The sequence below is a fragment of the Megalobrama amblycephala genome, linkage group LG16, assembly GCF_018812025.1.
Source record: "Megalobrama amblycephala isolate DHTTF-2021 linkage group LG16, ASM1881202v1, whole genome shotgun sequence".
NCBI lineage: Eukaryota > Metazoa > Chordata > Actinopteri > Cypriniformes > Xenocyprididae > Megalobrama > Megalobrama amblycephala.
Genome location: NC_063059.1, coordinates 3,747,880 through 3,775,606, shown reverse-complemented (window position 1 = coordinate 3,775,606; position 27,727 = coordinate 3,747,880). Strand labels below are relative to the sequence as shown.

The window sequence follows — 27,727 nt, the reverse complement described above, 5'->3', positions numbered from 1 at the left end:
ATTGGAATTTTACTATTTCGCCCCCATTTCCTTTAAAAAATCTAACACACAAAAAAAGTTCTTCTCAGGACCTTTTGGACAAAAATGTCCCCATTGAAAACCCATTGAAAGGGCCATTTAACTATAAAATATTACAATCTTTGTTAATAGGCTTTCATTTTGTTAGCAAGGCTTCAAAATTTAAATTTGTACTATTTTTTTTTATCAGATGGTGCCATTTTCTCAGGTTTGGCCTATAAAGCAAATACTTTATTCTTGTTTTCTGCTTATGCGTATTATAAAGTTAATTAGATAAATTATGCAGCTATAATTGTGTGGGTGTGTTGGTATGGATGTCAGAGTGTGGTTTGTATGTGTATAATAAAAAATTGTGTGTGTGTTTGCATGTGTGTGCTTGTAATATGTGAGAGAAAAACTCTACTGTAAATCACAAATCCAACCACTGTGTGTACCAATGGAGCTTTGCTGGCATCTAATGGGGAAAATTTGGTACTGCGCCCAAACAAAATCTTACTGAAAGCTAATTTTTTGAGATATCAACCTCAAATTTTCAACACAACTTGTTTAGATTTGATTTGATTTTCTAGCAGTTTTAGAGTTCAGCATGTTTCATAAAATATATATTTTATATAAAATAATATTCATAAATCATTTTCATAAACTTATACCCCTATAACTTTTTTTGTTTCACTTTTTAAACTTTTTTTCTTTTACTTCAACAAGATTCTGCCAAGGGCCTTCTTTAAAATGAGACCAAACTTAAGTCTGTGTTCCCGAGCTTCAAGTTTTTTGACACAGACATTTTTGTCCACTATGGACTTATGTGTAACTTTTTTTTATTAAGTATTTTATAAAAGTAATTTTATATATTCTTAGATACTAAAAATATATGCCAATATATCATCAATATTTCTTGAAATATTGAAAAATATCAATACCAATTTTGTGATTTTGTTTAAATTCAATGTCAGATATTATTCTTTCCCTATAGCCAAAGCATATTTAGAGGTGCAATTTACATTCATATAGTATATATTAAAGCTTGGTCTGAAAGTGAGAGTGCACCCACACACACTTCTGGCTAAATCCTATCAAAAGATGTGATTCATATGAACTTTGATAAGCTGTTCTCAATAAAACCCCTATCACACTGCATACACCTTGTGAAAATAATTATTAATTAGTGCTAAGGTTATCAGAAATCCCTTTATTGAGCACTTTTATTTACTGCATTGAAATCCTCCCACATGGAGGAGCAAATAAATGTTTTTGGTTGAAGCTGTTTATTAAAATTGCTTTAATAAATATGCACAGCACAACTCCAAACCCAGGAGTGAATATCCAGTTATTTAGGGAGCATTAATTTTTCTTCTTGAAGACTTGATGGCAGACTTTGTCCAGACAATGGATTTCCTACAAAAGAGAGAGACAGCGTGTTAGTTAGTATGATAATAACTATTCACACATAAACTGAAACATTTGCTAACACTTTATTTCAATGGTTCATTGTAGATGATCTTCTTAGCATCTGCTTAATATCTGCTGACACTTTATTTTGATGCTCCCCAAACAGACATTCACTGACTATAAGTAACTTTGAAAGTACATGTCAACTTATTCTACTAACCCTAACCTATCAGTCTACTAACAGTCTACTAATACTCTACTGTGGTTTTTTTAGTGTTCTTTTGTAAAATAAAGTGCTATGGTATTACCATGTTTATTTGGGTATGTACCGCGATATATCCTCTAAAATATGTAAATAGAATGGTACATCAATCTGTTAATAATTCAGTACCAGATTAATAATTAATAAATTAGTACAGATGTATTGATTTGTTTATTCTTGTACTAATGGCCCGAGGTTGTTGTTTACCAGGTGAAGCAGGTCTCCTTCAATCCACTGCCTCCAGCCACGGTTCTCCTTTTCTCCCTTCTGGACACAAACCAGTTTATCACCATCCCACGTCACCAGGGTCTGAAAACAAATATTTCAACACATGTAAAAAAGATGCATAGGACCCCACCTGCACATTCATGACATAAAAGCAGTTATTATATGGTTAAATTTGTCATCTTGTACTAAAGGGCATTAAAGGAGCAAATATGCTGTATCATTTATAACAATGCACTAAATTTAAATTTAAAGCTTCACTATGTAACTTTTGTTCAAAATTAACAAATTTTAATAGTCAATACATCTTTAATGCTTGTGTTTTTGTCTTGCCTTGAATCACTATGGTAAGCCGTTTATAAGTTTATATTTTGGACCTGATGGATGGTTTTCACGGCAAAGTGCGAACATGCGTCACTCTCGTGCATTTCTCATCAAATTCATAAATAGAGAAAAGTTGTGATACGGGAGTGGCATAGGTTAGCTGTCACAAAGAGTGAGAAAGGCTGACGTGGAGCAGCTAAATCTACAACCTCCGGGGAATCAAACTTCAAACAGAGGAGAGTCTGCTGACACAAAGAGAACGCAACAGGGCTCGTAATAAAACAAGAATCAACATCGGCTTGGCTTTTCGGAGATGGCAATGAGCAGATGGCATTTTTATTACTCAAAAGGTGAGTAAACTATTTAACTTAACAGATATATTTTCATATGTAGCTCTCTAACAGAGTTCATTGCTCATATTCATCCTCATAGTCACACAGAGCCAAAGCACAACCAAAACAATGTTCTTCCGCAAAATGCATGCAGTTTTGTTTTTTTAACCACTAGAGGGCCAAAAGTTACATAATGTACCTTTAACAGTTATGTATTCCATCCATTTGGATTACACAGTTTTAAAATAGACTGATGCATATTTATCAGATGAAACGCTAAGATAGGAAAGATTTCTGCACTCAAAAATTGTTTATTACCATTTTGATTTCATTTTTACGGAGCCCCGCACATGACATGCAGGAAAAAATTAGACCACTAAATCGTGCGCATGATTTAGCAAATCGAGGGAGCTAATTAGTAAATCGCGCACATGATTTACCAAATCGAGGGAACGAATTAGTAAATCTTGCGCCTGATTTAGCAAATTGAGGGAACGAATTAGTAAATCTTGCGCCTGATTTAGCAAATCGAGGGAACGAATTAGTAAATCTTGCGCCTGATTTAGCCAATCGAGGGAACGAATTAGTGAATCGCGCACATGATTTACCAAATCGAGGGAACGAATTAGTAAATCTTGCGCCTGATTTAGCAAATTGAGGGAACGAATTAGTAAATCGCGCACATGATTTAGCAAATCGAGGGAACGAATTAGTAAATCTTGCGCCTGATTTAGCCAATCGAGGGAACGAATTAGTAAATCGCGCACATGATTTAGCAAATCGAGGGAACGAATTAGTAAATCGCGCACATGATTTAGCAAATCGAGGGAACGAATTAGTAAATCGCGCACATGATTTAGTAAATCGAGGGAACGAATTAGTAAATCTTGCGCCTGATTTAGCAAATCGAGGGAACGAATTAGTAAATCGCGCACATGATTTAGTAAATCGAGCGAACAAATTAGTAAATCGCGCACATGATTTAGCAAATCGAGGGAACGAATTAGTAAATCGCGCACATGATTTAGTAAATCGAGGGAACGAATTAGTAAATCTTGCGCCTGATTTAGCAAATCGAGGGAACGAATTAGTAAATCGCGCACATGATTTAGTAAATCGAGCGAACAAATTAGTAAATCGCGCACATGATTTAGCAAATCGAGGGAACGAATTAGTAAATCGCGCACATGATTTAGTAAATCGAGGGAACAAATTAGTAAATCGTGCACACGATTTAGCAAATCGAGGGAACGAATTAGTAAATCGCGCACATGATTTAGTAAATCGAGGGAACGAATTAGTAAATCTTGCGCCTGATTTAGCAAATCGAGGGAACGAATTAGTAAATCGCGCACATGATTTAGTAAATCGAGCGAACGAATTAGTAAATCGCGCACATGATTTAGCAAATCGAGGGAACGAATTAGTAAATCGCGCACATGATTTAGTAAATCGAGGGAACGAATTAGTAAATCGTGCACACGATTTAGCAAATCGAGGGAACGAATTAGTAAATCTTGCGCCTGATTTAGCAAATCGAGGGAACGAATTAGTAAATCGCGCACATGATTTAGTAAATCGAGGGAACGAATTAGTAAATCTTGCGCCTGATTTAGCAAATCGAGGGAACGAATTAGTAAATCTTGCGCCTGATTTAGCAAATCGAGGGAACGAATGAGTAAATCGCGCACATGATTTAGCAAATCGAGGGAACGAATTAGTAAATCGCGCACATGATTTAGCAAATCGAGGGAACGAATTAGTAAATCACGCACATGATTTAGCAAATCGAGGGAACGAATTAGTAAATCGCGCACATGATTTAGCAAATCGAGGGAACGAATTAGTAAATCGCGCACATGATTTAGCAAATCAAGGGAACGAATTAGTAAATCTTGCGCCCGATTTAGCAAATCGAGGGAACGAATTAGTAAATCGCGCACATGATTTAGCAAATCGAGGGAACGAATTAGTAAATCGCGCACATGATTTAGCAAATCGAGGGAACGAATTAGTAAATCTTGCGCCTGATTTAGCAAATCGAGGGAACGAATTAGTAAATCGTGCGCCTGATTTAGCAAATCGAGGGAACGAATTAGTAAATCGTGCGCCTGATTTAGCAAATCGAGGGAACGAATTAGTAAATAGTGCGCACGATTTAGCAAATCGAGGGAACGAATTAGTAAATAGTGCACACGATTTAGCAAATCGAGGGAACGAATTAGTAAATCTTGCGCCCGATTTAGCAAATCGAGGGAACGAATTAGTAAATCTTGCGCCCGATTTAGCAAATTGAGGGAACGAATTAGTAAATCTTGCGCCCGATTTAGCAAATCGAGGGAACGAATTAGTAAATAGTGCGCACGGTTTAGCAAATCGAGGGAACGAATTAGTAAATATTGCGCCTGATTTAGAAAATTGAGGGAACGAATTAGTAAATCGTGCGCCTGATTTAGAAAATCGAGGGAACGAATTAGTAAATCTTGCGCCCGATTTAGCAAATCGAGGGAACGAATTAGTAAATCTTGCGCCCGATTTAGCTAATTGAGGGAACGAATTAGTAAATCTTGCGGCCGATTTAGCAAATCGAGGGAACGAATTAGTAAATCTTGCGCCCGATTTAGCTAATTGAGGGAACGAATTAGTAAATATTGCGCCTGATTTAGCAAATCGAGGGAACAAATTAGTAAGTCGTGCACCTGATTTAGCAACATTTGGACATTTTATATGCAAATCAAATACATAAATCTTAAATTTAAGCTTATTTTTTTCTTTTGAGTGGAACTTAATATACAACAATATTATCGATTTGACTGCCCTGACACTAATGGATGAGACCTGAACTGAGCTGATGATGACATCACTGTTTTCCCCAGAGCTGCTTTATAGCTGAATTGAACTCGTTTCATAATTGATGATCTTTACACGGTTGATCTGAACTGAATCAACACTGAACTGACTTCAACTGAACAATGACAATATTGCCTTTATATCTGCTTTACAGCAGAACTGAACTCTGTTTGCATCATTGAATCATTATTTTCCTGTTTATCACTGTAAAGCTGCTTTGAAGCAATCTGTACTGTATAAAGCGCTATAGAAATAAAAGTGACTTGACTTGATGTGTATAGCAAATTAACATGGTATTATGATCTGATCCACTGTATTTTTCTTATTTCAGAGATGCCAGAACAAGAGGAAAATGTGTGATCCTGTTTTGGACTTTGTTACATTTTGGACACCAACCTTAACAATTCTGTTGTCCAGGGCTTTTGTGTGCTCCTCAAACTCCTCCCCGATGACAAAGTTGACCTCATAGTTTCTGAAGGTGCTGAGAGTTTTGGTCTCAAATTTGTCTCCATTCTGCACAATGACCTTAGTCTGTTTGAGATGCACCGCGATCTTACGGGTGGCAAAGTCAATGTCTGTAGGGCAGGAACAGAATCATATATTAAATCCTTGATTGTTTAACTATGAATGTGTGAAACTAGAGAAAGGGTGCCTTGGAATCAGTGGGGAGGCAAAAGGGCCATATTTCGTCCCATGATGCAACAGAATGACCTCACACACTGGGACAAAGGTGGCCGATGTGTTCAGGTTCGCTCATCTCTCACATTTATCAAAGCCACTGATAAGATACTGTGACCTGGCATGAACTTTGACCCTAGAGCAAGCACTACATTTATTTATTCATTTCTCGCACTAGTAAAGATAACGGGTGATTTTTGTTCATTACAACTCATCAATATTTAATTCAATTAATTTATTAATTAGTAATTAATTAACATTTATTTATTTAACTATAATTAGGGTGACCAGATTTCTCATTTCATATATTTCATTTTATTATGAGAAATTTTATTTCATGATAATGATATCAGTAATTATTTTATTTTATTTATATATATATATATATATATATATATATATAAGAACTAGGAAGCAAATTACAAACAATAGGACACGATACGATAGAGTTCCAAATTAAATAAACTACATTTTTCAGGGAGGCTAGAGTGGGTTTATTTGCTGTCCCTTTAAAACCGAATGCTAGAATTTATATCCGGTTTTCTCCAAGCTGTATACATTCACTTAAGCCATAACATCTTAAGCCATAATCAACTGTATTTACCTCTGACAGGACAGCAACATAGTGTGGCCCAGATCTGGCCCATGTCTGGTCTGTATGTAATCCACATGTACCAGATGTGGGCCGGATCTGGGCCACACTATGTTGCTGTCTGGGACTATGGGACTAATTAGGCTATTCTCCCATGACTGAAGACTGATACTTGCTATTAATATGATCACCTAGCAAAGACCATTTTGGAAAGAAGAAATACGGGACAAAACATGTTTTTTTTTGTTGTTTTTTGCGTTTTTTTTTCAGAATAAGTCGGGACCGGGAAAAACGCGACATCTGGTCACTCTAACGATAATTGTCCTTAAAGGGATAGTTCACCCAAAAATGAAAATTCTGTCATTATTTACTCACCCTCAAGTTGTTCCAAACCTGTATGAATTTCTTCGTTCTGCCGAACACAAGGGAAGATATCTGGAAGAATGTCGGTTACCAAGCAGGTCTCGTCCCCCATTTACTACAATAGTAGGGGGAAAAAAATACTATGGTAGTCAATGGGGGCAAGATCTGCCTGCTTACAGACATTCTTCCAAATATCTTCTTTTGTGTTCAACAGAACAAAAACATTTATACAGGTTTGGAACAACTTGAAGAGAAGTAAATGATGACAGAATTTTCATTTTTGGGTGAACTATCCCTTTAAGTCATCTATATATAGTCTGATCAAATCGTGCATCACAATGCATTCAAATCTGTTGCAAAATTAATATTGCTCATGTGAGACTGAATATTTTGCCTCCCCAGTGCAGGCATGATGCACGAAACGTCTTACTTTTAGATTTTTACATTCAGCATTTATGCTGATTTACAAGTTAGCTCGATCAATAAGAACAAAACCTGTATGTAGATCTATCTGCATTTCTGGAGTCCTGTTGATAACTTTATGTTTCTGTGTAAGCGTACAGTAAAAGAAAATCACTTACCTATAGCCTTCATGACATCTTCAAAGTTCTCATTGCTGACCATCTCCCACGTCCCATTGTAATCAGCCGGCATTGTGACGCTGGATGTCGTGTGTGTGTGTTTGTGTGTGAGAAGAATAGGATGAGGAGAGCCACGGTCTTTTATAGCTGTGTGTGTGTGTGTGATCAAACGAACCATAGGGACAGAGTTCTTCTGATAAGACCTTTTATCTTCATTAAGTGAAGGGCTGGGCTTTAGAAAGGGGATGTACTTGTGTCGGCTTTTAATATGGACTGAGAGACGTGCTGTGCAGATATTGCAGCTGTCATGAAATTTTAAAGCTGTGACAATAAAAATGACTGTATTGCTCGCTTAAAACGAACCTTAACATTTATTAATATGCTTAATAAATGACATTATTTAATAATTAATAATTAAATTGCTTATTAATAAATGTTCAACTTTTGATTATTATTGTTGCCTCTAGTAATTATGTGTCTGATTTTTAATTTCCAATCTATTTTGGGTTCATTTTAAGCCAGACATACAGTCATTTTAAACAATAGTTGGGTTAAATATGGACAAACCCAGCACATTGGGCAAACATTTAACCCAACTGCTGGGTTTGTCTATATTTAACCCAACTTGGGTTATTTTTAACCCCGCATTTTTAGTGTATGACAATGAGGCGTCAGTAATAATGTGTCACTTGCATTCGTGGATTTGTAACTCTGGTGAAAGTATAGGGCACACGAGGATAAGTTAAGATCATTTATACTGCACTTGATCTCTGTCACCAGGACACAAATCACTCTCATTATCAGCTCAGGCGTGTAAATCTTTGATCATGAAGTATCAGTGATCATCATGTTAATGCGATCACTTTCAGATTTCACAAGTGTATTGACATTTCTTAGCACTTACTGGCAAAGAATTACATTGCAATAACAATGTATTACTGCAAGATTGATTAAAGTCATTTCAAACAGGATTAGATGTTTTGTTGCATGTAGGCAACTGTATCATTATGAGTTTTACCACAACCCACTGCAAAAGGCTTAATAGTTAATAGACCATGATCGAGAGTGAAATATGACCCTCGGACAACACTTGTGTTTAATATAAAGAAATCAGAGCAAAGATACATGAATGAATAAACTATAAAATAAATAATAAATAACAAATCTCATATTTACTGTTGTAATACAGTAAAAACTATTTTAAACTATTTTATTATTAATGGTTTCAATTGGTATTTATGACAATAATAATGGACCTAAAACATTTTCATTGTCGTAATGTAAATTAGAGCTGCACTATTCTGGATAAACTGAGAATCACAATTTTTTTTAAATAGAGATCCATTTCTGCCAAGACGCTGAGTAAAAAACTAAACAAAATAACATGTAATTTACTAGAGGTTCTGACAAAATGTTAATTGCTGCAGTCTGTTTAAAAATGTCTTAATTAATTTAATTAATTATTTTAAAAGAATTGTTTGAATGAATGATTCAATTATTCAATGACTCGCATATAAAAACTTGAATCAGCATTTTTGTATTTTTATCTCTTGAATGATTTAATGAAAAAAACATTTTTAACAGTCACTTGTCGCCACCTACTGGTGAAACAATGCAATTAATACAATCTTTATTTAAAGCGTTACTTTCAGAAGGTGATGTATTCTTTTGATCGCTAACATTTACATCAGTGTCAGTGTTGCCAAATCTGTGGTTTTCCTGCAGAATTGGGCTCCTTTTACACTGTTGCCGCGGGTTGTTTTTCATGTCCGCGGGTTGAAGCGACCCCAAATAACATGATATTTAGCCCCTGGAATGCAAATTTAACCAGGGGAACCCCGCCAAAATGCGGATTTTACCCCCCTGAATGCGATTTTCACCAGGAGACCACCCTGAAATGTGACTGGGCTAGTTTTGGGCTAGTTTTGAGTATCAATTGGGTGTGTTTTGTTGTGAAAACCTGGCAACCCTGCAGTACGATCACATTCAGATCTGCGTTTGCGCTGCCATTGATCCAGAGAGAGCAGTTATCATAACAGTTAAGTTGAAATGCTAATTGGAACTGAAACTTTTTTAAAAGTTTTAATAGTTGGAAATTTTTAAAGTATGGATTTTTGAGTTTTTCATGAGAGTGGCCCAAATATCTGAAGGTGAAAAAGAACAAACAATTTTGGCATTTTGCCCTATAAATAATTCTAAGCAATAATAAAAAAAAAAATAGAGCAGAAGGTTGTATTGCTTAAGAAATATAATTTAGGGCAAGTGTTCTCATGTTTTAAAAACTTATGACAGTTCGAGTTTTTCAGTTAGTCCTCAAAACCACCAAGCAATTCTGATCCCATCAGCAACATCTCATCTGTCCAATGTGATCAAAGACCAGTTTGAAACCTAATGCGCTTCCTTTCAAGCCACTGATCAAAAACATATATATATATACAGTACAGTCCAAAAGTTTGGAACCACTAAGATTTTTAATGTTTTTAAAAGAAGTTTCGTCTGCTCACCAAGGCTGCATTTATTTAATTAAAAATACAGTAAAAAACAGTAATATTGTGAAATATTATTACAATTTAAAATAACTGTTTTCTATTTGAATATATTTGACAAAGTAATTTATTCCTGTGATGCAAAGCTGAATTTTCAGCATCGTTACTCCAGTCTTCAGTGTCACATGATCCTTCAGAAATCATTCTAATATGCTGATCTGCTGCTCAAGAAACATTTAATGTGTACAATTGTACAAAATATTTGTGTACAATATTTTTTTTTCAGGATTATTTGATGAATAGAAAGTTCAAAAGAACAGTGTTTATCTGAAATCTAATCTTTTGTAACACTATAAATGTCTTTACTTCCACTTTTGATTGATTTAATGCATCCTTGCTGAATAAAAGTATTCATTTCTTTAATTTCTTTTCAAAAAAATAAAAATAAAAATTCTTACTGACCCCAAACTTTTGAACGGTAGCGTATAATGCTACAGAAGCTTTGTATTTCAGATAAATGCTGTTCTTTTGAACTTTCTATTCATCAAGGAATCCTGAAAAAAAAAGTACACAACTGTTTTCAACATTGAAAATAATCATAAATGTTTATTGAGCAGCAAATCAGCATATTAGAATGATTTCTGAAGGATCATGTGACACTGAAGACTGGAGTAATGATGCTGAAAATTCAGCTTTGCATCGCAGGAATAAATTACTTTGTCAAATATATTTACATAGTACACAGTTATTTTAAATTGTAATAATATTTCACAATATTACTGTTTTTTACTGTATTTTTAATTAAATAAATGTAGCCTTGGTGAGCAGACGAAACTTCTTTTAAAAACATTAAAAATCTTAGTGGTTCCAAACTTTTGGACTGTACTGTATATATATATATATATATATATATATATATATATATATATATATATATATATATATATATATATAAATGCCTCATTCATTCATACTGAGAAAAATATAATTCATCATTTGTAGGCTGAATATACTGTGTAAATATCAATTAGTTAACCAGTTTCATTAACCAAAATATCAAAAGAAAATTCAGCTTCTCCATCCTCAGAGGAAAATGAAGCTTTAGCTTGTCAACATGCATAACTTAATTCAAGCTCCATTACAAATGTGTTCTTCAACATTGATATTAGGAAGTGTGCAGGAGCAAAAGCCAGAGATAAGCACAGAGCTGACTGTACGCATATACTTCAGATAGATGTAGGCTAAAGTTCAGTTTGCTGTCTGTGATATGAACTCTTGCACAATTCTCCGTGTTAAAAAAAAAAAAAAAATCTGTTTAAAGGGTTAGTTCACCCAAAAATGAAAATAATGTCATTTATTACTCACCCTCATGTCATTCTACAGCCGTAAAACCTTCATTCATCTTCAGAACACAAATTAAGATATTTTTGTTGAAATCCGATGGCTCATTTGCTCTCTCAAGATCCATTAATGTACTAAAAACATATTTAAATCAGTTCATGTCAGTACAGTGGTTTTATCTTAATATAATAAAGCGACGAGAATACTTTTTGTACGCCAAAAAAACAAAACGGCTTTTCAACAAAATCTATATGGGCCGATTTCAAAACACTGCTTCTGAGCTTTACGAATCAAATCAGTGAATCGGAGCACCAAAGTCACGTGATTTCAGCAGTTTAGCCGTTTGATAGGAGATTCGAATCACTGATTTGATTCGTAAAGCTCCGAAACAGTGTTTTGAAATCGGCTCATCACTATATTGTTGAAAAGAGTTTTAAGAGTTACACTATACTGTTACTTGAGAGTTACAATTTCTGTCTATAGAGGCCTCACTGAACCATTGGATTTCCTCAAAAATATCTTAATTTGTGTTCTGAAGATTAACGAAGGTCTTACAGGTGTGGAACGGCATGAGGGTGAGTAATTAATGACAGAATTTTCATTTTTGGGTGAACTAACCCTTTAAATAATTCCAATCATGCAGCTTCATTATGACAGAAGTGTTCTGGGTAACACTTTAGTTTAGGGTCCAATTCTCACTTTTACCTAGTTGCTTGTTAGCTTAGATTTTTACTAGGATATTGTCTGTTTATTAGTAATTATAAAGCACCTATTAATGCCCCATTCTGCATGACCATATGCATCCCATAATCCCCAATACCCAAACTCTAACGCTACAACAACTACCTACTATTAATAAGCAGTAAATTAGGAGTTTATTGAGGCAAAAGTAATAATGTGTTCCCCAAACTGTTACCATGTTCTGCACTTTTACTGAGTGTTGACAGTGACAGTTCAGTTTTGTATGTTTATGTACAACAATTACCAAAATCGGACCAATGTTTATACCAAATTCTTTGTACTATGAAATCTTGCAACATCTGTTCTTGTAAATAGTAAAGATAGACTGACATAAGACTATTCCAAATCCCTTCTCATCCCGGGAATGTTATGCTTATTGCATTAACGATACCAAAGACAAACCTCACTCGGTGGCCATCTTTGAAACGTCTCTCGGGCAGCTCCTACCTCTTTAAATGGGAAAACATCAAATTCTTCAAAGTTGTTCGCCAAGCTTACGATTAAATTTCACATTTGAAATCACCAATGAAATCTGATAACAACGGTTATGTAAGTTTTGTTTCGAAATGGTCGAATCATGTCAAAAACACAGCATTTTTCAGGCTGGATCGAGCTAATGCGCATGCGTAGTCCAGGCTGGAACCGGAGCTTCTAACGACTGCTGCAGTGTCGCGATGACTTACCAATCAGCGATTGGCTCTTATTTAGGAGGCGGGACTTATTACAAACACACCAATTGCCATAACCTGAATAAACCAATATTCTGGTTTCTAGAAATCTGAGTAAAACAAGTGCCATGTGCCTGAATTAATCAGAATATTGGGTCGCACAAACACCCGAATAACTACCATTTCAGAATATTAATTTATATCCATATACAGATATGGCTGAGTCAAGTAACAGCATATATGGAGTGTTGCTTCCAATTTATTCACTTTCCTTTCACTTGTCCTGCATCTATCAGCTCATTTAAAGATTTCTCAAGCAAAACAAATGACTGAAAACGAGATCAATTCCAACCTGAAACAGTACTTTATTCATAGGAAGTCATCCCTCTCCCACTTCAGCGGCCAACAGGCTTAACATCCTCAGTGAAACTTGTATTAAAGAAGCTCTTATGAAAAAGACATCAAGCAAAATGCCAATTGACAAATGCATTACATAAACTGCGATGCACAATTCAAAGACTTGTGTACAAAAGTTCATTGCTGTCCATAAGTTAAGTCAGAAAAGGAATTAATACTGAAAGTATGCAACACAGATCACTAAAACATCTTCCCAATATGAGAAATCACAGTACTTTGCTGGAAGTACTCATTTGATTTACTGTACTTAGCAAACAGGTACCAATTCATAGTTCATGGCATGGCAATTCATTTTAATCAAATACAAAAAGAAAATTAATGCTTGACAGAGGAATTTAAATATACAATACTTTGCTACAAACTGATTCTCAGAAACCTGGAAATATGGTCAAAGAAATCCAAACAAAGAGGAACCACAAGGAAAAGCATTTGTACATTTTGGCTCGACGATCCCTTCAACACCGACATTACAGGATTTGTGTGTCAAGAGTCAAAGACGACTTGTTCGTTTTCATAAAGGGTGTTTGGACCTAAATGCTTACGTGGAAAATATGACACTAGAATCCTAGAACTAAAAATAAAAAAACAAATGCAAGTCTGAGAATATGGTAAACGTAGTTGACCCCTGAGTTTCTAATGCAGATCTAGTGTATAAAATACCTCATTACAGTGTGCCTTTTAGTGCAAGCCAGCAAATATGCTCGATTAAACAGGAGGTATATTAAGATAGCACCCAAGCAAACAATGCTTCTCTGTGCAGTCTGTCCTGTTGGCCGAATCACAGAGTGGGGCTGGTTTGAACAGCCAAACCAGTAAATCAAATACATCTTATTTATAATTCATTTGTTTCCTTTGTTTTTTTTTCATAGAAAATATAAATATCCCTGAATGGAACTGATTCACAGTATAGTGAGGACTCCAGTGCTACTACCATTGTTTTTTTATGTTGGGACAATCAAGTGTCTTCAAGGTCTCCAGTTAGTGTCCTTCATTCGCTGTCTTGGTAATTCACAGTCCGCTTGCCTCCGTTTCTGGTCCGGATGCGCGTGGCCCGTCGAGGTTTCCCATACGACACGTCGCTGTCCTCGTCGGAAACATCCCTCTGGCGTTTCCTCAAGCGCGTCGTTCCTCGGTCACGGTTTCTGAGCCTTCTCTTTGGACTGCTCCGTGAACCTGAGCTGGCATCCGATTCGGACTCCCCAGACTCTTCGCTCTCAGAGTTGTCGTTGCTTCCGTCGTCGCTTTCGCTTTGCTTCCGCCGTCGCCGGCTCGCTTTGGGATTCTTCTCCTGAGGCCTCTGTTCTCGACCATTCTCCGATTTGCATCTAGTTTCGGAGTCGCTCTCAGAGTCCGTCGAGCCGCTCAAGGGCTTGAAGCGCTTTGCGCGCTTTCTTTGAGGTTCCCTGAACTCGTTTTCATCACTGGTCCTACTATTTTTGTTGTCTGTGTCTTCAGACTCTGAGGAGCCACCACGTTTCCTTTTGAAGTCGCCGCCGCTTGATGGTTTTCTTGCCCGGGAGATGGTCCGCTCCTTGCTCTTCCCGTTCTTTGATTGAATCTCCATCTCAGGACTGAATTCTTCATCCGAGTCCTCCATTATGTAGCTCTTCTTGGGAAGATTTCGAAGTGATTTTCCTTTGGATGCAACTGCAAGGCAAGGCCTCCTCCTTGGATGCGTCGGCTTATCTTCCTCTGATGCTTCGCTCTTTAGCGACTCATCGGAGGAATTGCCCACCTTTTTTCTCCTCCTCCGATCTACCTTCCCTTCGCTATCCGAACTGGAGGCATCCGACCTTGCGTCGAGTTTCTTTTTGCGAGCATTGGATGCCCATTTTCTGTTTCTGAGGGACCTTTTTTCTTCTGCATCATCGCTTTGATTCTCATCGTCTTCTGATTTAATTCTCTTCCTGTGTGCAAGGGATTTTTCCGAAACGTCGCTGAGTTCCTCTGAGTCCTGGGTTGTTGACATTAATGCATCGGTGGATAAGGTTTTTTTGTGGGTAACTTGCTGTTTTTGGCTGTCTGATGATGCTCTACTTTTCTTCTGCTCTTTCACATCCACCTTTCTTCCGTTTTGATGAGGGTGCTTTTGAGTTCTGGGAACCTCAACATCCTCCTCAGAGCTCTTTTCAGAATCCTGCTTGCTTTGCCGAGGTTTCTGATGTCGGTCTCTGGAGCAGTTTTCCTCTTCTTCGGCATCGGTGTCATTCAGTTTCTTGATTTTACTGACAGCGGCTTTTGCGGTCTTCCTTGTGGACTTCCGCCTGACAATGAGGTCCTCGTCCGACTCCCCATTCACACTTTCATTCTGACTCCCCTCATCATTTGAGTTGTCCTCACTGTCCTCCCACTGTTGTTTGGTGCTGTGTCCATTAACGAAAGGAGATGTTTCTAAAAATGGAAATATGGAAGTAAGAAAGTAGAGTTTACAACTTCCCCTCCACAATGTACAAATTGACCTTTCTGTATTGTCAGTGTCGCATTAACCCTTAAAGAGTTAGTTCACCAAAAAATGAAATTTCTGTGATTAATTACTCTCCCTCATGTCGTTCCACACCCGTAAGACCTTCATTCATCTTCTGAACACAAATTAAGATATTTTTGATGAAATCCGAGAGGTATGACTCATCCATAGACAGCAATACAATCAACACTTTCAAAGTTCAGAAAGGTACTAAAGACATTGTTAAAACAGTTAATGTGACTGCAGTGGTTTAACCTTAATGTTATGAAGCGATGAGAATACTTTGTGCGCAAAACACAAAAATAACGACTTTATTCAACAATCTCTTCTCTTCTGTGTCATTCTCATACATTGTTTACGTCCAGCGCTTCCAGGTTCTACCTCAGAATGCCGACTCAGTTTTTGCGCACAAAAAGTATTCTCATCGCTTCATAAAATTAAGGTTGCACCACTGCAGTCACATCCACTGTTTTAACGATGTCTTTGGTACCTTTCTAAAGTGGTGGCTAAATTGCTGTGGAGGAGTCATATACCTTACGGATTTCATCAAAAATATCTTAATGTGTGTTTCGAAGATGGTCTTATGGGTGTGGAACGACATGAGGCTTCATTTTTGGGTGAACAAACTCTTTAATGTGACTTCTGAATGGAACAACATTTAATGAGGAAAAACTGCAGGATGGGACTTTTGTCTGTCAGGAATTGTCTAGATTGTGAAAAGGAGGCATCCATACCAGAATGGGGACATGACTGAGAATTTGCAGCAAATTGTGGAAAGGGTTGTGTCCTAGTGATCAGGCCATATTTATTTGAGTGTAAACAAACTGAACGTTATTAGTGCTGAACCGAAACTTCTTAGTGCGGTCAAAATGAAAAATATTTAAAGCAATTAACGCAGCATCCATTAGCGTTACATTATATGAACATGCTCTTATTCACGCAAACGCTTTTAAACCATCTAAGCGCCACAAAACAAATGAGAACGTGCTGTCTGTGAATGCCGTGTCATGTGACACACACACTACTTGTGTGCACAGAAAGACGCGTACCAGTATCAAGTTCTCTTTCGCACATAAACAACATAGAATTATGCCAAAATGCTTGTTTTGTTGAGTATCCTCATAATAGCAGTCTTAAAGGAGTTAAATAACATCTTAAATGAACTTAGAGTTGTGAGAAAATGAGATCAGTGTCATGTTCGGCAGCGGCAGCTCTTAAAGTGACAGCAGCCTAATAAAGCAGTTGCTGTGATGTCTGTCATTAAAATTCATCAAACAACAAAGAGAACAGAGAATTGTAGCTTTAAGGATTAAGCTATATTTAATTTATAATGTATGCAGTGAAGAGTGTAAAGTGTTCGATAACTTCAGTGCTTCCCACACATCGACTTTACTTGGGCGACCCGCCCATGTATAATAACGGCCGCCCAAGTATATTTGGAGACACATTTTTGCTTTTATTATTTTTATCCTCTTATACTTTTATATCCGCGCAAGATAATGAAACCATCCGCGATCGATAAACTAGTCGTTTCGTACCTGCTCGTTACGTGTGCGCCAGAACTGTTTACTCCCGCTGACATTCCCACGGGCGCTGCATTTTGCAAAGTCACAAGGGGGCGCTGTTGCAAGCTCGCGCAACAGTGCCTCAGACTGCTTCAAAGTGATTCTCAATCAATGAAAAGCACAGATTTATGCCAAGCGATTGCTAATGAACTCAAGTTGATGAATTATTACAAAGTCTCCTTTATGGCCTTTATATAAAATGTTTTAGACGATTGTAAGAATCTGAAGGATCAGCCTGCAATAGTACAGACATTTCAAAATAAGAGTCCCGGTGTATTTCGGGCTTGTTTATAATTAAAAGTCACACGCTAAGTTTTTTCTTTTGGGCATTATTGGTATTTTGGTTACACAATAAATTGTATTTAATTTGATTTCCATTTAATTCATAGTAAATGATTGTAGTCTCTCCCACAGGAAGAAAAGACTAAGAACATTATTTTGACACATATATTCTTCATTATATAAATTTTACTAGTAAAATCTGTGTCCCATTCACTGAGAGAGACACTATATGACAGCAAGGAGAACAGACGAAAAGATGAATCATTTAAATGCTGTAATTTTGCATAATTTACAATGCATAATATTAGTATGTAATTAAATGTAATATGCTATTTAATTAAAATTAATTTCAATAAATCAAAATACTGTTAAAAATCACACATTATTTGTTTGTCACATGTAGTAGACCATTTTTGTGCTGTGGGTAATAGGAGGATTTTTCGCCCGGCTACCACCGCAAGTATATTTCAAACCTGTGGGAAGCACTGAACTTTATTCTTAATTTCTGTATATTACCCACCTGACATACAGGTAGGAAGGCCACAGGTAAATATATTATAATGGGTTCATGTGAAGATTGATTTTAAAGCCTAATAAATGTTAAAATTGATAGCTTTCAGTTATACTGTAATGTTAAATGTTTATATTTAATGTTTAAAAAAAAAAAAGTTTCATAGAGACATCAGTAGCAGTGTTAGTATCAGTGATACTGGCCTTTAAACTTGCCATTAAACATTTAAAATATACCGTCTTTAAGAAGTTCCTACATTAATTTGGAGAGTAACTGTGAAATTATTGTTTTTAATAAAAAAAAAAATGTGTGATTAGTTAATTTTTTTAATCGATTGACAGCACTAGATGTCATTTAAATCAACTTCTTTCTTCTTTGGAAGAGCATGCACTCATGAACTGTGCAAAACATGGATGTGTAGATGGATAAACATTTTGATTTCAAGTTGACTGTAGAGCTCAACAGTTCAACATTGAAGGGGAGATACTACCAAACATACCCTTTTTCTCTGCTGATCGTCTACATGGTCTGCGGCCAGCAGATCTGCTCTCCTCTTTGCTGTGAGAAGACGAGTCACTGTCCGCGCTCACACCACTCTTCTCTTCTTCACTAACAGAAGCATCACTTTCATTTGACTCTGTGAGGACGACAACATTAAAAACATTTAAGTTACATTAGATATTTGGACACAAAACATTTCAAAGGTAAGCGATGTAGATGTTTATACCCTCCTGAGAAGCTTCCTCTTCGTCTGAATCAGAACTGCTCTGAATGACAGCCGAGCGTTTGCTAGCACGGGTTGCGGGCCGCGTGCCGCCTCCATGACCCTCCTCGTCTGAGCCGTCACCGTCTTCCAGGGTATCCATGAGTTTCATCTTATTGACCGCTGCCATGGCTGTCTTGCGGGTCCTTGGCCGGCGACTGACAGAAGACAATGACTCGTTTTCTGAGGTGTCTGAACCTTGTGAAGGCTCCTGGTCAGAATCGCTGCAGGGTCGTGGTCTCTGACGCTCATGTGACCTGCTGTGCCCATTCATCTTGGCATGGCTCTCTAGGATACACAAAACAGTCGCTGCATGAGAGAAGATTTTGTTTGTCCACTAGTCACACTTTACTAGGGGAACAGAGCTGAAAGCACTTGAAATGTATTAATACATCTCAGATTATGTTCATCTGAAAGAAGAAAGTCACATACACCTATAGGGCCCTATAAAATCCGTTTTATTTTTTCCCAAATTCCGTTTTATTTTTTCCCCAAATTCCAAATTAATTTTTCTGGATTCCATTTTTTTTCCGTTTTATTTATTTTTTTTGTCTCTATTTTAATGGTTAAATTAAATTTTAGTAATCAAAAAGCATGTCTAATTAATTGAAAATGAATCTTGTCCAATTTACCAACAATTTAATAAAAGTTTAACAAAAAAAATTCATTTTTTTTAGGGCCCCATGATAAACGTTTTATTCTTTCTCCTCAAATTTTATTGTTTTATTTTATTGTTTTCTGGATTCCATTTTAATGGTTTAATTCCATTTTAATAATAAAAAAGCATGTCTAATTAATTGAATTCTTAAAAACAACAATATTTATTAATTAAAAAAATATTTTTATGATTTTTTTTTTTTTTTTTTCAGAAGTTCTGTTGTGTATTTAAATTTTTCTGGCAATCAAATGAACACATACCATTTAATTTATCTTTTAATCATGAAATTAAACTTTTTTTGTCAAACAATGTGCTGCACAACAGAGCTTTACTGTTAAAATTAAAACATGGAAGAAACATTGAGATTATTGTTTAAAAATATATTTTAATAATTTATTGTTAAATTAATTTATCTAAATTCTATTGTACAACACTAATGTTTCTCTCAAGTTAAATCAAACTTTTATTTTGACGGTTTGCCCAGAGCTTTGAGTTTCTCTGTGTTTATGACAGTAGTTTTCTCAAACGAAGCGGATAAATGCTGATGAAGTGACTTTCAGAGCAGCTCTGGAGATGAATTCATGACATATTCATTCATATAGTGAGGAGACAGAGGACGAAAACACCGCGAGCGTCACGTGCTTCAGCGTGTGTGAGGTGGTGTGAGGTAAATGAAACTGCGCTTCCGCATCATTCATTTCAGAGTCACACAGGCATGCAGGATTCATGTTTAAATAGTCTTTTTGGGGTTTAATATTCACAGACGCTAGTCTATATCGCGATTTAATTTAAGTGTACTGACCTGCTTTTAATTCATTCATCAAAAATTTGACAAATTCTGTGACATTCCGCGTTATATAGTAAATTCCGTTTTTTTGACACATTTCGTGACATTCCGCGTTATATAGTAAATTCCGTTTTTTTGACACATTTCGTGACATTCTGCGTTATATAGTAAATTCCGGCCGCGATTCCGTGATCGCGGAAATTATAGGGCCCTACACCTAGGATGGCTTGAGTATGAGTAAATCTTGGGCTAATTTTTCATTTGAAAGTGAACTAATCCTTTATCTATCAAATCTGATGTTTACGAAGCGTTTGTGAATCCGGAGGAGAGTTTTCGGGAAGCAAATTACTCTGAATTTACTCATATTTCTACTTAAGTTTCAGGAATGAGGCCCAATGACACACATTGTGGGGTCTCACCATGTTTTCGTTTTGCTCCTTTATTCTGTGCAGCTCTTCTCGTGGCTCTAGTCTCTCGTCTGAAGACACGAGACGAAGATGAAGGTTCTTCATCCTCTTCAGACTGACTCAAAGATTGTTTGCTGTCATGATCAGACCCTATAAATCAAAAGCACAAACTTAAACTGTGGAATGGCCCCATCTAATAAAAGGAATAGACTCACCCTATAATTAGAGATTTACCTATAATTGGTTTACCAGTATTTACTCTTTTCTACTTAATTTGTTGTCTTTGTAATATCAGGTCAACTGATAAATGGCTCCAATATAAAACAGTGCCTGTTAAAGCACTGCGCATGCAACAGGAACAAAGATTGGTTGAAATTGTTGAGGTAGAATGTTCCATTTTTTTTTTGTGTGCATAATTTATTTGCACACATAAGCAGTTCACTTGAAAATGAAAGTTCATTCCTATGATGGCAAGTAAATGAACGTTCATTTTCAAGTTAGGTACAACGCACAGCAACCAAGTGCCTTACATTTTAATACCAGAAACTAGTAAGTTTTGTCTTACCGGATGAAGATGAGCCAGTCCGTCTGAAGGTATCCTTGGCTTCATTGACTCTGCGGCGCTCTGGTCCAGACACTTTGGCTGAGGTAGATTTGGCTGTAGACTGTTCTGTATTTTCCTGAGTTTTTATAGTAGCCCTCTTTTGACTAGGGGAAACAAGGACAGCTTTATTGTCTTCGGCATGGAAACTATTAATAGCCAAAAGGAAAACAGAAGAATAGAATAAGAGAGAGATCAGGCCTACCGTGTGGATCCTTGGTTGGAAAGAGCCGAGTCCTGATGCTGCGACTTCTTCCTGAATCTCTGACTGCGTCGCAGCTTCAAGCTACTTTTGACGGCAGTCTTGTAGTCAGAAATGATTTTGCGTATACTCTCTTCGAAAAACGCTGATAGTCGCAAAGTCATGCTGTAAATCTGTAAAACAGCACAAGGATATCAATGAGTCTTTAAGAATTAGGCAAAAAGACAAGACGACAGAAAAAAGACATGAACACGTTACCTTTGACCGTTTGTTTGGCGTGTAGGCTTTAGCATTGGCGAAAATAAGCCTGGTGTCCTTGCACAGGTCTATGGGATTTTCATAGTGGTCTTCTTCAAGAGTCCGCCGCACAGTTCCAAGATCCATAGGCGTGTCGATAATATTACCATAATCCTGGAGACACCAAGACACGGTATTATAAAGACTAAACTATTAGTTTGGTCAAAGATAGACAGCTCTTTGTTTTGACATATACATTATTTAAAAAATAAAAACAATATAAATACAATGCCCACTCCTACTGACAATGCTTGATCCCACATTTAAATCAGTTTGTCTTATTAGGTCGGAATTATGGACTCCCTAAAACCGAATACATTTCAACATTAGCAGTTAACATTTACTTTCACTCCAAACGTGAATATTCGGCACGTACGATACTTTAATAAAAATAAAGCATTCCTATAGAGAGCTATTGTGTTGAGTATGAACATTTATAGATGACTAACATTTTTCCTTGGTGTGGAAAATTATATTTAATTGTTTGGTGATGAAAATGTGCCAACCAATAAGCAGCTGACAAAATTAAAAAAAGAAATTAAGGTTTTTGAGGAAAACGCGCATTATGCATGGTGCATCACAGAGCAGTGCAAAACGAGCATTTGTGATTTGAAAGTATATAATTTTTAGATCTTTTAGAAAATGGCTGATGGTTTCTATAGATGAGACTCTTATTCCTCGTCTGGGATCATGTAGAGCTCTTTGAAGCTGCACTGAAACTGACATTTTTTTTTTTGCATCAGGACTTCCAGATGAACTCATTCCCCACCATTGATGAATAATGTTTTCACTGTTAAAAGGTAGGGGGCGCTGTTACGTATCTTCTGAAATAGTACAGCATCTCCAGATCCCAAAAAAAGCAAAGATCATCTGCGTAAATCAGGAGCGGACAGGAGATTGCTCGGACCGTTGGCTGAACGTATGATGCATATGGCACACTTAACAGGAAACACTTCAGGGCTTTCAAAGTCTGATTGGTTGAATTCTCCAGGATGTCCAGGAAACGTGCGTGTTGCGTTCTTTGACGGTCCGCCTGGAAACAAATGCCGACACCAAACCCCCTCGTGGAAGAAGAATGCTGTCATGTTTACAGCTGTGACAATGAGCGCTTACCAGGATCAACTGAACGCCGGATTTTTCTGAAGTATTTGAAGCTCACAATTCAACCTTCTTGAATGAATAATTTATTTGATGCAAGGCGGTCTGTTATTGTAGGGACATCGACTTTACATTTTCACGGCCCTAAACATGACGCGGAACAAAACTAACTGTGATTGGTTGTGTTACAAGTCAGTCAAACGTCCACTTGGGCGGTCCTTGGCCAATGAAAGCTGCAAGAGTCCAGGGCTTACAGGATTAGTGCACTTTCAAATAAAATTTTCCTGATAATTCACTCTCCTCCATGTCATCCAAGATGTTCATGTCTTTCTTCAGTCAAAAAGAAATGAAGGTTTTTGATGAAAACATTCCAGTATTTTTCTTCTTATAGTGGACTTCAATGGGCACCAAATGGTTGAAGGTCAAAATTACAGTTTCAGTGCAGCTTCAAAGAGCTTTAAACGATACCAGATGAGGAATAAGAGTCTAATCTAGAGAAACCATTGGTCATTTTCGAAAGAAAAAATACAACTGTATATGCTTTATAAACACAAATGATTGCCTACCAAGTGGTTCCGCCAAAACCGCACTTTCGTATTCTTCAAAAAGCTTGCGCTGTATGTCCTACGCCTTCCCTATTCTACTGACAGAACGAACGCAGCAGTTCCATTTTTTCCGTAAGTAGAATAGGGAAGGCGTAGGACATACAGCGTAAGCTTTTTGAAGAATACGGAAAGCAAAAGCACATGCAAGGCGATCATTTGTGTTTATAAAGCATATACATTTGTATTTTTTTCCAAAAATGACTGATGGTTTCTCTAGATAAGACTCTTATTCCTTGTCTGGCATCATTTAAAGCTCTTTGAAGCTGCACTGAAACTGTAATTTTGACCTTCAACCGTTTGGTGCCCATTGAAGTCCACTATATGGAGAAAAATCCTGGAATGTTTTCCTCAAAAACCTTAATTTCTTTTCGACAGAAGAAAGAAAGACATGAACATCTTGGATGACATGGAGGAGAGTAAATTATCAGGAAAAGTTTATTTGAACGTGGATTAATCCTTTAAAAACTAGAAAAATATTCCATCAGCTCACTCTTATTTTAACGTTTCTGTTCCTGCGTTCCTTCTGTATTATTACCGTTCCGAAAATAAATAAATACAGCATTTTATAAAAAAAAAAAACACAGTCTTGTATTTGCCGTCGAGTCTATACAACACCATCTTTTATAACAAGATTGTCCAAATATTAAACAAAAGAAAAAACTGTCAACAGTTCAAAGAAAATATTTTTTCAAGATACCATATTTTCAAATGTTTGCTGCATTTTTATTAAAAAAAAACAAAAAAAAAACACCACTTGCATAAAATTGCATTTTTGAGAGGAAAAAAGGTAAGTCACATTTTATTACATTCAGAAATAAATGTAAAATACCGGTAAATAAAGCAAACTGTTTACAAATAACCTATAGCTTTATATGGTTTATAATGTTTGTAAACATAACTTATAAACACTATAAAGCTATTTCAGTTCTTCTCACTTCACAACAAATCCTCTAAATTTAACAGTATATAAACGTCAGACCAAAACGAATGAATTCAAAGTGAAACTCAACGGCCATTTCAATCAAACGTTTCTATTCAGAATGATTCAATTGATTTTGATTCCATTTCTGGTTATGTTCCTGTCAAAATTTCGTTCATTTCCGGTTTTTATTTTTGTTCCTTGAACCGGTTTCTGGTCCAGACCTGCCATCCGTTTGGCAGATTGCTTACGCGCAAATAAGCTAATGTGATCACCAAACATTCAACAGCATATAAATCAAAACTGCATAAAGTCGACCCAGGAAGAACTATAGGACTGGGAAGCTTTGGGGGGAGGGGTGTTGAATGACACGATCTACTCCATCTGTGTTTTGATCATCGTTCTGAATCCGAACCAGATGTAGTCTTTGACAAAAACGCCATTTCTCAGCTTTTTGTTCAAAAAGTTTTTTTTTCCCCCCAAATGTGGATAAAAAGAGGCTCTGTTCATTCTTTTGATATATTCACTGTTCACATTCTTACAAAGTATTCATCAAAGATATGATCAAAAATGCTGGCGCTTGCTGGCAACTTAAAAATACTCTGGAGGGGAAAGAGTTAAGAAATATGACCAATTCCCTAACATTATTCCACTGATTGTGTTTTGGAGACTCACCGGATATTCTCTCTGATCTACAGGATCCCGGAAAGGCTCTGAATCCTCACACACAAACATGTAGTCCAGTAAACGTTTGCAGTGGTGCTTCCATGCATCCCTGTCCTGTACGACCTCCACTGACGGCTAGAGAAATCAAGACAAGAAGCGTCTTTAACAAACTCATCCATCAGAACAAAGCCGTGTCAGAATTTTTAACCATGGGGCATATAAAGCATGATGTTAAAGGGATAGTTCTGTCATCATTTATGGGTAACCAAACAGTTGGGCTCCATTAACTTCCATAGTAAGTCAGTGGGGCCCATCGTCTGTTTGGTTATTGACGTTCTTCAAAAGATCTTCTTAGACACTCATACAGGTTTGGAACAACTTGAGGCTGAGTAAATCATGACAGAAGTCTCATTTCTGGATGAACTACCCCTTTAACAATGTCTCTGTTGACACATTTCTACCAACGTACAGTATATACACTGTCAAATTACCCAACTCTACTATTGTAATATAGCTTGCACTACCTGGCGAAGTCTTTGTCCAGCAGAGGGTCCAGGTGCATCAATGTCATCCATGTCCTAAAAGCCACATGAAATCAATCTCATGTCCTCCAGGAAAAGGCAGTGAAAACACAGGTTGAACAAGCACACTCACCTCATCGTCAGAGTACTCCATGTTCTCAACGGCATTATAGATCTCCATAATATCTGTGCAGTGAGGTTTACTGTGGCCAGGGAGGGGGGGAAAGTTTGTTACAAAGCTAAACATTACAATATCACAGATAGACCTTTGCCACCAATGTCCAGGACCAACCTTATGAACTTCAGAAGAACATTTGTTATGGTTTTTGCAGACTCTGCAATCTTGCTGCGGGGCTCGTTGAAGGTCTTGGCATTTTGTTCAATGTGTTTAACATCCCAGATCAGTGCAGACAGCCTCCTAGAGAAAGAAAAAAGACATGTTGAAACAAACCAAAAGCAAATATGGGAAATTAGAGTTCACCCTTCAAAAAAAACTCAAACTCTCATTTTCTTCTTTCCAATTCAGCTCCTTTTGAGACTTTTTTTTCAAAAGTTTAGGGACAAATCTAGCAACTTCTTGGACAAACCTTATCTAGATTCTTATTTTCCCCACTGATCTATATTCATATTTATGAATTTGCCATTATGATGTCATCTAGTGATATTTAATGCTCCGGCTTACACAGGAAAGGACACCAGAGGCGTGTTTTTTATTATTGTCAATGTCAATGGAGAAGAGGCTTCACTACACTGAATAAACCTCTCTTGTGAGAATACAGCTTATTTAATGAATCGACTGCCTGAAAGCTAATCTTCAACATGTTTAACGTTAAACAAGTTTGCTGGGAAGGATATGTAGATTTTACCATGATAAAAAGGTTATTTTATAAGAGAAAGCATAGTAGGGACTGTCACGACAGGTAGGACTCATTTACGGCTTTACCGTAGTATTTAATAGTAATATTGAGTGATATTGTATATTCAGTATAAAATACTGATGTTTTCTTTCTTTGGCTTTCAGGTTTTACGAGTTATTATAGGACTTTTTATAACTGCATGTATGACGCTGATGCATTTTAATGAATAAAGAGAAAATAAATAATTTCGTTATAAATATTGTGTTACGTTGTATGTGTTCTTTCTATCGCTATACCAGGTTAGTCTTGTAATGACTTATGACTGCTGTGTGCCTAATGATGATGATATAACGCCTTTTACTGAATGAAGGTAAATAAATATAAATTGTGTATTAAATTACAATTAAGTTTTGGTGTAGTTTTATGTACTTGCAGTGACTAATTTGCAGCTAATAGAGATTTTTTTTCCGCATTCCACAAACAATGCAGTCCTACTGTACGTTTACTAGCCATTCTCTTTAATGTTTGCCTATAGATAAATGTGCGCTATTATTTGGCGCATATCCAAGTGTTTGTGTGGAGAGCGTGTTTACGGCATGACATGGAGGCGCCGGTGTGATCACTGCACTTAACTTAAAATAGTCCGTCATTTTTGGTCATAGATAAGAGTAATGCAAAATGCAAAGGGTCTACTTTTATTTCTGTAAACTCACAATAACAGCAAAACGTTGTGCTTTTGTAAAACAATGAAAGCAATCAGGATGCGTTTTCTGATCTCGGTCTCGGTGAACTTGAGCTCGTAACAAGCATGAACCGAAACTCATCGTATAGGCTGCTTTCCTCACAGACACAAGAAATATATCTATAGCTTGGAATGTCTACTTTTAAACGAGCCAATTCAAATGGAAAATAAATATTCTCAGATTATGTAATCCATATGAAACTTGCATATAGGCGCGTCCACTACTGCGGAGATGAGAGATGAGTCAGCATTGTTGACTTAATCTCTGCAGCCGAAAACACAGAAAACATTATCAATAAATTATTAAAATGTTTAGACAGTCTCCTTGCTGTTTTTTCACGACACATTCATAATCGTTACGTTTGCCGGTGCACTGTGGCAAGCTTTATGCATGTGTTTGAGCCAAGCGGCAACCTCCCCCTTTCTCTCGTGAAGCCAATACGGAAGTAACTTAAACTGCGATTCATCGACTGGCCGCTAGGGACAGGCTCCAAAAGAGAGCAGAATCTCATAGA

The 27,727-nt window shown here is 36.7% G+C and overlaps 2 protein-coding genes across 3 annotated transcripts in view; both read right to left on the bottom strand.

Annotated features, from left to right (window-relative positions):
* Positions 1-1,187: 1,187 nt before the first annotated feature.
* Positions 1,188-7,797, bottom strand: rbp2a (retinol binding protein 2a, cellular). Its single transcript, XM_048161891.1, has 4 exons — positions 7,615-7,797; positions 5,797-5,975; positions 1,877-1,978; positions 1,188-1,413 (listed from the first exon to the last, which is right to left on the bottom strand). The coding sequence occupies exons 1-4, from the start codon at positions 7,790-7,792 to the stop codon at positions 1,360-1,362; spliced, it is 513 nt and encodes a 170-aa protein (XP_048017848.1). The 5' UTR covers positions 7,793-7,797; the 3' UTR covers positions 1,188-1,359.
* A 5,398-nt stretch (positions 7,798-13,195) lies between these two features.
* The window catches only part of brwd1 (bromodomain and WD repeat domain containing 1), a 50,857-nt gene continuing 36,325 nt past the window's right edge, over positions 13,196-27,727 (bottom strand). For both annotated transcript variants that reach the window (XM_048162147.1, XM_048162148.1), the window contains 11 exons: positions 25,906-26,031; positions 25,747-25,816; positions 25,617-25,670; positions 25,102-25,227; positions 21,766-21,918; positions 21,511-21,680; positions 21,270-21,412; positions 20,717-20,854; positions 18,817-19,140; positions 18,589-18,726; positions 13,196-15,658 (listed from right to left, as the gene is read on the bottom strand). In XM_048162147.1, coding sequence (XP_048018104.1) covers positions 14,256-15,658; positions 18,589-18,726; positions 18,817-19,140; positions 20,717-20,854; positions 21,270-21,412; positions 21,511-21,680; positions 21,766-21,918; positions 25,102-25,227; positions 25,617-25,670; positions 25,747-25,816; positions 25,906-26,031 — 2,845 coding nt within the window. In that variant the 3' untranslated portion in view covers positions 13,196-14,255. The remainder of the gene's footprint in view (positions 15,659-18,588; positions 18,727-18,816; positions 19,141-20,716; positions 20,855-21,269; positions 21,413-21,510; positions 21,681-21,765; positions 21,919-25,101; positions 25,228-25,616; positions 25,671-25,746; positions 25,817-25,905; positions 26,032-27,727) is intronic.

Excerpts from the sequence above, each read along its gene's own strand:
- rbp2a (XM_048161891.1), bottom strand. The coding sequence starts at position 7,792 with ATGGTTCGTTTGATCACACACACACACACAGCTATAAAAGACCGTGGC. Across the intron at positions 5,976-7,614 it reads AGATGTCATGAAGGCTATAG|ACATTGACTTTGCCACCCGT; the intron begins GTAAGTGATTTT and ends CCTGCCCTACAG. Across the intron at positions 1,414-1,876 it reads AAGGAGACCTGCTTCACCTG|GAAATCCATTGTCTGGACAA; the intron begins GTAAACAACAAC and ends TCTCTTTTGTAG.